This window comes from Fukomys damarensis, unplaced genomic scaffold (assembly GCF_012274545.1).
Source record: "Fukomys damarensis isolate Sample0158 unplaced genomic scaffold, DMR_v1.0_HiC HiC_scaffold_33, whole genome shotgun sequence".
NCBI lineage: Eukaryota > Metazoa > Chordata > Mammalia > Rodentia > Bathyergidae > Fukomys > Fukomys damarensis.
Genome location: NW_022900945.1, coordinates 52,206,592 through 52,217,566, shown reverse-complemented (window position 1 = coordinate 52,217,566; position 10,975 = coordinate 52,206,592). Strand labels below are relative to the sequence as shown.

General features: G+C 39.4%; 1 protein-coding gene across 1 annotated transcript in view; it reads left to right on the top strand.

Moving 5' to 3' along the window:
- The first annotated feature begins 1,627 nt into the window (after positions 1-1,627).
- Arnt (aryl hydrocarbon receptor nuclear translocator) overlaps positions 1,628-10,975 on the top strand; it is a 60,347-nt gene continuing 50,999 nt past the window's right edge. The window contains exon 1 of the mRNA XM_010616425.3: positions 1,628-1,689. Within this exon, the coding sequence (XP_010614727.1) occupies positions 1,635-1,689 (55 nt within the window). The 5' untranslated portion in view covers positions 1,628-1,634. The remainder of the gene's footprint in view (positions 1,690-10,975) is intronic.

Genomic DNA, 10,975 nt, shown 5'->3' with positions numbered 1-10,975 from the left:
CTTTGGGCGGCGTCTGGTCCTCTGATGTGGTTGCCTTTTAACCCTGCGGCGGCTGAAGCTCCCGGTGCCGAGCGACTGCTGGCAGGAGGGGGTCAGTTACTTGGAGAGCAGTTTGGCGTCGTAAACATTGGACCACGTTGCTGTTGAGCGGACGCGTGTGCTCCACACACTTCAGCTTTTAGGTTTTAATTTAGATGACAGTGTTCTATAGGTGTATGCTCAGGTTCTCTGGACTTTACCGACCCCCGCGCCCCGCCCCTCGGGCTGTACTTTGAAATTTGCGTTTACATTTCACGAGGGTCGGGAGTTTCTTCAGCTGCTCAGGGCAGAGATTTTTGTACTGTAGTTGTGATTCCGGACAGGTCTTTCGGGAAGGACCCCAGATTTAAATGTTGTTAGGCCTGGGTCGAGTCAGTTCCCGTTTTTTCAGAAAAATTTATTGAATGCCCTTCTCTCGCTCTTATTCGTGCCATTTCTCAGTGCACATTTAAGAAGTGTAGACGGTCATGTCTAAGACGGAATGAGTTGTGATGCAGGTCTAAGGAGATCTGATCTTCGAATTCCTAGACGCAGTCCTCTTTTCACTGTATTACAGTTATTTCTTTCTAGAAAGTATTTTATTTTATGGGACCTAGTTTACTTTGCTTACCTTGGCCATTCTTTTGCTAAGTAAAATCCATCCTTTCCTAGAAATCCTTATCTTTGATAACTTTAAAAGAAGCGGAGGGAGGCAGAAGGCTGGGGTTGAGAGGACAGAGGTTGGAGCTAGGGAAGGGTTCCTGCTGTCCTCAAGTTGGTGTTTGGTTTTCTTCCTATCTCTGAAGGCGGTCTTATTTCGCAATACTCAGGTGTTGATATTACAGTTGAATCACTGAAATTACTGTCTTCCCCCTGTGTTTCTGGGAGTAGAATTATTTTAAGAAACGGTAAATTTGTCACATGTCAATATCAGTTTTTTTTTAATCTTTAAAAACATTTTAAGGAAAAGGAAGACAAAAATTAATGACTGAATTTCTCTTGGAAGACGTGCAGAGTGATAGAACAGAACTGTACAGTTGGGAAAATGCTATAGCGAAAACCTGAATTTGTAAAATAATCTATCGGCGAACGAGGGGGAAAATAAACAAGATTTTAAACTGAGCACACAATGCAAAAACCTTATATAAGCCTAGTCAGATGGCAAAGCGTTTCTTATTAAGAAGTGGCCTGGGTAAACAAGTTTTAGTGCATATGGCAGAAGTTTTTTTCCAGCTGTGTGGGTGGGGTTACTTTGTCTTGTTTTTTTAAACAACAGTCACCAGAATGACAATCTCTTGACTGTGTTTTCATTGGCTGATCAATATCACTTTAAACTCTGTGCAGAAAATAGCATTTTGGGGATGCAGAATCCTTGTCAATAAAAAGGCTGATTTTTCGTCGTCGTCTTTGGCTGCTTGCTTCTGAAATTTCTAGATTGCTTTTTTGATGCTGAATAATTCCTCCATTTCTTTGAAGTTATTGATTGCGTGTTCACTACATGATAATTACATCAGAAAATTATTTTTTTCCTTCATTTTTTTACTTTGCCCTTTTTTATCAAAAGGAAGAGAACATAGACTCATGTGCTTTTTTCGTAGCCTGTTGCATTTTGGGAAATGAGACCCACAAATGGAGAGACAGAGAGTGGAAATGTACTGTGCTCAGTGAAAAGTAAGTTGTTTTTAAATTCTGTGCTCATTGTCAAATCTTTTTTCTTTGGACTTGTTTCTTTGAGATTTTTCTACTTTTATTTTGAACTGGTTAAGTTTCTCTGCGGAAGATTTCAAACAAGGGATTTCACTTTTCCCTCTAGGCGTCAAATGAAGTTAATCTTTAGTTGGAGTTAATAGCAATGCTTAGTCATGTTAATTGTACTTACTCTGATGTAGGGCCTCTTTGCTATTGGTTCTTCAGTCTCTTCAGGGACCTGGTTCCTCTGCATATTTTATTATATTTCAATGTGGTGCTGGATTAGAAGAAACAGATTTGTTGTCTCTGAGTTGTGTTGAAGTGATACTCTAATGTGATAATGACCTTTTTTCTGTATGAATTAGTAATTTTTCATACTTTATTATTTTTCATTAATACTACTTACTAGTGGTGTGTAGTTTTCTTGTCAGTGGAGTATTAACACTATCAAGAAACGCTTTAAATTGGATTTGCAGTTTGCAGTACATTGACCAAGGGATTAGTTGGCGAATGATTGAGTTTGATTTGATTTATAATTTAATGTTCAACCCTGAGATGTGAATTAGTTTGTAGTATTGTTTTTTCCTCCTTTGAGTCTGTTATTGTCATTAGCAGGGAAGTCACTGTGTGTACTTTTTTGTTTTGTTTTGTTTTTTGAGATAGGGTCTCACTATGTAGTTTCGACTGCTCTGGAACTCACTGTGAAGCCCAGGCTGGTCTGGAACTCACAGTGATCCTCCTGCCTCAGCCTCTTGAGTGCTGGTATTGCAGGTGGGCCCCACCATACCCAGCCACTGTGTGTGCTATTAAGTACATTTTATTGCTGATGGAGAATGTAGCAGAGGGCAAAGGAAGGAATACTGGGCTTGTAAGGCTGACATTTAGACAAAAGTTTTCTTTTATATAATTTTCATTGATATAAGTTATAGTTTTAATCATCAGTTAACAAAATTCTAACTGTGGGTTGAACCCAGGATCTCCAGCATGCTAGGCAAGCGATCAACCACTGAGCTACATTCCCAGTTCCTATTTGGTGTCAGGAATTGAACTCAGGACCTTACACTTGCCAGGCAGGCGCCGTGCCACTGAGCTACATCCCTGGCCCAATTTTTTATTTTGAGCAGGGTCTCATTATGTTGTCCTGGTTGGCCTTGAATCTGCAATCCTCCTGTGTTAACCTCCACATAGCTAGGATTACAAGTATATGCCCACCATACCCAGCTCTCAAAATTCTTACCTATTATGTTCATATACCTTTTTCAGTTATAAGAAAATAGAAATTCAGGCAGTATGAAATTGTCACCTGGGTGAGGTGGTGCATGCCTGTAATTTCAGCGCTTAGGAGGCTGAGGCCAGCCTGGGCTACATAGTGAATTCAAGGCCAGCCTTGAAATGCATAGCAAGACCCTGTCTCAAAAAACAAAAATAAAAAGTTAAGTTGTCAAGATACTTTTTATAAATTCTATTGTACTGCAAAGACCCTTGAGAATTAAACATTTTTTTAAGAATTAAACATTTTAAGCCGGGTGTGGTGGCGCACGCCTGTAATCCTAGCACTGAGGCTGAGGCAGGAGGATTGCTGTGAGTTTGAGACCAGCCTGGGCTGCATAGTGAGTTCCAGGTCAGTCTCCACTACATAGTGAGACCCTGTCTCAAAAAAAACAAAGAAAAAAACCCCCAAAAACCCAAAAAACAAAATAACCAAAACAAAACATTTTATTATTTCAGCAGTAGAAGTATAATTGACATTTTTAAAAAGGAACCTCAATCTGTATACTTTTTATGCAGTGGATTTGTGGCACCAACAGGAATCTTCTGTGTTTTCTTAGAACTAAGAGGATAGTTCTGCATTCTTGGAACTTTAGTTGTTATTTGGAAACAGTAATCTCAGAGTAGTTTTTGGCCTTCTAGTTCTCCTCCCATTTGAAAAGTCCACTAAGAGATGAGACATTGATTTGTTGCTTTATAGATGTTTTGTTGAAGTATTTTGTGGTTGGTTCTCTTATGGGCGACTTTCTTCCAAAGCAGTAACAGTAGGAATTTCCACATGCCAAAAGTGGTTTATCTTCAAAAACTCAGTTGCAACATTCACAGGAAAACTAAACTATTTTTGGTTTACTCAGGTCATAATATCTTGGAGTTTTTAAATTTTAAAACTATTAAGTTGGTGAAATTTGAGTCCTCCATTGTGGAAACTGTTTCTGGGGTCCATTTTTCTCTCTAAACTTTAAAAGATATATTTAAAATGCTAATTCCCTAGTATTATAATCCCATGAAGAAGTACAAGAGTATTATTTTTGTCAGCACTATCTAGTGTTTCTGTGTTTTTATAGCTGATTTCATTTAGACATAACAATGAGCACATTTGAACTCTTTTGAAAATGTAGAGCCTGAATTCAGTGAACATGCCCAATTACAGGCCTTGCTTGTACTTTTTTATTTTTTTTTGATACCAGGTATCAAATTTGGGTCCTTGAGCTTGTGAAGCAGGTGGCGGCACCACTGAGCTAAATCCCCGGCCCTTCATCCATCTGTTTTTTGTTTCTTGTTTTCCCCTGGTACGGGGAATCGAACTTGAGTCCCTCCACTTCCAAGGTAGGCAGCAGAACCACTGAGCTAAATCCCTGGCCCATCATGCATCTGTTTTTAAGAAAGCTGCCTCATGTGCTGGATGACTTCAGTAAGTAGATGTTAGTGAATATTCAAGTTGGGAAGAAGGCAGTTGTTCTGATTTACACATAAGTAAACAACACCAGAAAAAGGAATAGACACATTGGTTAAACATTTAGTAATTTATCTGTATAACAGAATATACTTTGTTTTTTGAGACAGGGTCTAGTCACTATATAGTTGAGACTGACCTGGAACTCATTATGTAGCCCAGGCTGGTCTCAAACTCACAGCGATCCTCCTGCGTCAGCCTCCCAAGTGCTGGGATTACAGGTGTGCGCCACCACACCTGGCTTTATACTTTCTTATTTTTATTGGTTAGTCTCTGTAGTAGAAATTATGTCCCACTTTTCAGGTAAATTCTCTAAATATTTCTCCTTCATTATTTTTTCCTGTGTATTTTCCCTTTATATTTTTACTGTAGTTTATGAGGCAAAATAAGGTTATGGCTTTGACCATATAATTAGAACATAAGCTCCGTGGGAACACTTGTTTTCCTTATTCATCATGGCATGCTGGTGCATAGGAATGGGTTCAGTTAATGTTAGTTGAATAAATGAGTGATCTGGGCATGGTGGTGTAGCCCTGTAATCCCAGCATTTGGGAGGCTGAGGCAGGAGGATCACTGTGAGTTCGAGACCAGCCTGAGCTGCATAGTGAATTCCAGGTCAGTCTCAACTACATAGTGAGACCCTGTCTCAAAACACCAAAACGAAACAAAAACAAACGAATAAATGAGTGAATGTAAGGGCTGGGGAATTAGTTCAGTGATTCCGCCTCCTGCCTTGCAAGCACAAGGTCCCAAATTCAATCCCTGGTGGGGGGGGGGGATATGAGTGACTGTAAGACCAGCATTGGAGGTTTTTCATTGAAAGGAAGATACCTTTGAAAGAACACGGGTTAGGCCATTGGCATCAGGAATTATAATTATATTTCTGTATCATTATAGTAACTATAATAATAATTGCTAACATTTATTGATGATGTGGCAGCTTTTCTAACTTAATCGTTGTATATTTTATCTCATATAATCTTTACATCAGTCTTAGATCAGTACTGTTATCCTTTTTCACAGATAAGAAAACTAAAGCACAGATTGAATAAGTAACTTTTTAAAAGTTACATAGCTAGTAGGAAGTAGGGACATAGTTTGCTGACACTCAGCCTTATTTATTTATTTATTTATTTTTGAGACAGGGTCTCTATTCAGTTCAGGCTGGCCTCTAAGTTGTGTTGATCCTTCTGCTTCAGCCTCCCAAGTGCTGGGATTATAGGCACTCACCACCATTCCTGGCTAGCATTCTTAATTACTAAGTTGTAGGACTTTTTCCTTTGTGACTTATGTGAATTGAGTCATTAACTCCTAGGATGTGCCCTAATGGATTTCTTTTGAGGAGGAGAGTAGGATGTTTTTCAGTAGATGAAGAAAGTAAAATAGCACTCAGGGCAGCCTGGAGGACAATACCATTACATGATGAGAAAGTGGGTACAAAAGGTGCTGAAAAAGGACCTGGGAAAATGCTGGTTTCCCAAAATCTTTTATATAATAACTTCTCATACTCATTCCTCATAGTTCTTTGTTTCAGCTTTTGGAATATACCTCCCACCTCATGATTGAACCCAGAGCTTTATATGCCTAAGGAGACACTTTACTGCTGAACTACATTCCCAGATCTTTAAATAACTTTTTTTTTTTTTTTTTTTTTTTTTGGTCTTGGGTATTGAACTCGGGACCTTGCGCTTGTGAGGCAGACACTGGAACCACTGTTCTAAATCCCTAGCCCCTAAGTAAGTTTTAAGGGTCTTACTGGAATCTTTCTCTGAGTTTTTTATATTCTGTAACTGTATTGTTTTTATGAACCTCTCCTTGAAACTTGGCTTAAAAGTCACTCTGCTTGTGTCATGGACTGTCCCTCGTTACTCCTTATTTTCTTTTTCTTGTTTAATATGCTTCTGCTTCTTTGATACCTGTGTGTTTACCTCCTTGCCTTCTTTTCGATTTTTTGGTTGGTTTTGTTTTTGTTTTTGAGTCAGGGTCTCCCTTTGTAGTTCAGGCTGGCCCTGAACTCACTGTATAGCCCAGGCTGGCCTTGAACTCCCAACAATCCTCCTGCCTCAGCCTCCTGAGTGCTGGGATTACAGGTGTCTATCACCATACCCACTGTGCTTTCTTTTCTTAATTGCTACTTGTCTTCCTGCCTCATTTCAGCATTTGTATTTCTGTCTCTTTCACCACTTAACAGTTTACCTGAACATCACTCTGGCAGCACACTTGTATACATAGTGACTTTACCAAGTATTGCCAGGGATCAGACTCAGGACCTTGCACTTGCAAGGCAGGTGCCGTGCCACTGAGCTAAATCCCCGGCCCAGTCGATTCTTATATTAAATAAACTTGATTAAATTGCCATTGTGTATTTCCTGTTGTCCTATAAAAGTTAATGAAAAAATATGCAATTTTTGGTCATCCTGTATCTAAGTAATTGGACTAGTATGAGCTTAAATAACATCTGTTTGAATAATGCTTGACATATATATCCTCGTCAATATTTTCTTCGTATCTGTTGCCCACCTAACTTTGGTATCTTTCATAACTCTAACAGTTTTTGTAATTCTCCAGGCTGAGCATTGAGTACAGTAGTGTTTGGCTCCTTTTGAACTCGGGCCCTTTTGCTTGAGAGGCAAGCAGTGGAACCACTGAGCCAAATCCCCAGCTCATACACAAGTGTTTATAATTCTGTTTAAAACAGCAGTTTTAATACTGGATAAAGAAAGTATTGAAAGGGCTGGAGATGTAACTCACCTTAGCATTTGTGAAGCCCTGCGTTTGATCCCTGGGTTCACAAAACAAAAACAAAAGAAAGTAAGAGACAGGGAGGGGGTGGACTGAAATGCCATCACTAAAATAACACATCACAAAGCTAAAATCGTAGAGTGTGATGTTGGCATAAACACAGAATGTGGAGACCAATGGAATAGAACAGAACCAAGAAAAAAAAAATCCTCAGATATGGCCGAATGCTTCTCAACTTGGGTGCCAAGGTCATTCAATGAGAACAGAACACTACAGCAAATGGTCAGGAAAACTAGATATCTACTTGTGAAAGAAAGAAGACAGACCTTATCTCATTTGTTTAGTGTGTGTGTGGTTTGGTTTTTTTGTTGTTGTTGGTACTGGATATCGAACTCCGGACCGTGTGCTTGCAAGGCAGACACAGTACCACTGAGCTAAATCCCTGGCCCTTGGACCTTACCTTATGATATACAAAAATTGGTTCAAAATGCATGAAAGGCCAAAATGTTAGACCTGAAAACTATGAAACTCATAAAAGACAGTAGAACAGTGGTTTCCAAAGGCCAAGAGAAGGGAGAATGGGGAGTTAATTTTTTAATGGGTGCAGAGTTTCAGTTTTGTTTTTTTTCCTCTTGATACCAGGGATCAAACTCAGGACTTTGCACTTTCCGGGCAGGTGCTGTGCCACTGAGCTAAATCCCCAGCAAAGTTTGTTTTGTAAAATGAAAAAAGATTTCCCTTCCTCCCCCCAACACTGCCAAAAGATTTACTCCCCAGAGAATATAAACCAAAAGTCCTCTGGTCTGGAGAACACCAGGCAAAGTGAAGAGTGATAGCTCCATACTCAAAGCCAGGAAACCAATGCCAGTGTGTGCATAAATCTTTCAGATTTTTTTTTTTTTTTACATTTCCATGTGTGACATCATTTTTTAAAATAGATTTTATTTTCTCCCATTCCTCCCTCAAGCCTCCTCCCCTCCCTGTGTACAAAAGCTTTGTTTCCATTTTTTTCCTTCTGTTTTCTCCCTTCCTTTCTTCCTCCCTCCTTCCTTGTTCCCCTTCCCATTTGAACATTTTTTTCCTCTGTCCCAACATCCATTGTACATCTCAGTCCTTGGTTCCGCATTCAGTTTCTCACACCAGAGAAACAATGTGGTATTGAAACATATGTGTCTGATTTATTTCACTTAAGAGTATTGGACCTGATTTTAACAAATCAAAGTCAGAAGTATATTAAAAGAGCCATACTTCATTATTACTTTTGTTTTGTGGTGCTGGGGATAGAACCCAAGGCTTCGCCCACTGCTACATCCCCAACCCCATACCTTATTGTATCAGTTTTCCAGAGCTGCTGCAACAGATTAGTGCAAATTGGACGGATTAAAACAACATGATTTAGCCGGGCATGGTGGTGCACACCTGTAATCCCAGCTTTTGGGAGGCTGAGGCAGGAGGATCGCTGGGAGTTCGAGACCAGCCTGGCTACATAGTGAGTTCCAGGTCAGTCTCAACTACATAGCGAGACCGTCTCAAAAAAAAGAAACAAAACCCCAAAAACATGATTTATCCTCTTGCAATTCCCAGATATTGACAATCTGCAATGAAGATGTTGGAAGGGCTGTTTCTATCTGAAGGCTCTGAAGGAGTAAACTTTCTGTCTTCTACTTTCTCATTATTGCTTCATTTTGTTGTCATTATTATTGTGTGTATAACTCTGGATCCAGATCTCCCTGTTCTTTCTCTTATAAAAGCACTAGCCTTTGGTGATAGAGTCCATCCTAATTGAGCTTGACTTCAAGCTGAACTAATCACATCTTCAGAGATCTTATTTCCAAGGAGAGTTACATTTTGAAGTTCTGGGCGGACATGCATTGTTACACTATTCATCCTACTGTGATTCTGGGAAATCAAAATGATTCAACCTGAGAAAGCGTATATAAATCATGTTATTGAAGGGAGGCATGGTGGCACATGCCTGTGATCCCAGCACTTGGGAGGCTGAAATAGGAGGATCATCAGGAGAACAAACAAAACACAAAATCATAGGATTAATAAACTAAAGGAAAATGTGATTTTATGAATTAATGTTTTATAAAGACATTTGTTCTATTCTTGCTTTAATCAAAAGTTAAATCAGAATAGAATTAATTCCAGGGAAAATCACAGATAAGATGGAGATATCTACATTCATTTTGGAAATTCTCCAGATCAAGATTTCTTAAGCTTTTGTGTGGTTTGGATCTTTTTAGCTGTTTGATGACAGCTATTGAGCATTTCATAAGATTTTATGTAGAACTGAGCATGGGTAGCACATGTCTATAATCCCAGTACAGGGGAAGCTGAGGCAAGAGAATCAGAAGTTTGAGGCCAGGCTGGGCCATGTAGCAACTTCCAGGCTGTCTTGGGCCACATAGTTTTTATCTCTGAAAACAAAACAAAACAAAATTAATGAGTAAGATATCAATACATAGTATTGCATAGGAAATAAGTTATATTAAAGTATAACTGTCTAAATATTAAAGTTGGCCCAGGCATGGTGTTGTATGCCCATGATCCCAGCACTCAGGAAACTGAGGCAGGAGGATCCCTGTGAATTTGAGGCCAGCTTGGGCTACATAGTGAGCTTAAGGCTACCCTGTACTACAAAGCGAGACCTGGTCTAAAAAAAAAAAAAAATTCATACAGTGCTATAGAATAGTAAATAATAAGATGTAGTGACAAGCCTAAGAACTACTACATATGTGCATATATGTATATATGTACAAGGAACGATCAAAATGCATGGTGAACAGTTCCTTTTTTTTGGTGTTTTGATTCAGGGTCTCACTATATGCTGGTATTATAAGCATGTGCTTAGCATACCTTGCTTCTCCTGTGCCTTCAACTAGTTTTCCCCAGTGGCCACATCTTGGAAAACAGTATCATGACTAGGATATTGACATTGATAATGGTCAAGATTGTACTCCCAAAAGTGATGCATAGATTCCAAGCAATCCCAATCAAAATACCAACAGCATTCCTCACAGAACTAGAGAAATTCATTGATGGAATCACTGCTATCTACTGGCTCAGTGAAATCTTTCTGTTTTTATGGAATTTTAACAAGGAATCTATCCAACAATACTTGTTTTTGCCTTTTTTTGAGGATTCCACAGAAATGTGACATTTCCTTGTCACTAAATAGATTCATTGCTCATTTTACACATCTCCCTGATCTCATTTGAAGTGGGGGACTCCTCTGCCTTTTTTCCCTCTTCTTCTGCAGATAAGATCTCCATAACCTCTTGCTGTTGGGAGACAATCACTCACAATCACAGCGAGCAGGGCTGGCACTGGTCCAGTTGTGAGCATGTGACATTCTGTGTCACATACTACTCTTATTGCAAGACATTGCTCCTTTATTTAGTTTAACTAGAAATGTTTATCTTGCGGAACATTTGCAGAATAAATGACTCGCAATCCAAGGTTTTTATCATATACAGTGGGCCCTTGACTTACAAACTCAATTTGTGAGGGCAGGTTGTAACAGTTGGTTGCAAGTCAAGACCATTTTTCCCTTAAGTAATAATGGAAATACCTGTAATTGTTTGTTGGTTTTTTGGTTTTTTTGAAACAAGGTCTCACTGTGTAGTTGAGACTGACCTGGAACTCACTATGTAGTCCAGGCTGGTCTCGAACTCACAGTGATCCTCCTGCCTCAGCCTCCCGAGTGCTGGGATTATAGGCATGCACCACCACATGCAGCAAAATACCTGTAATTGTTCTGAACTTCCCAAAGCACCCCTTTCATAATAAAAAAGGATT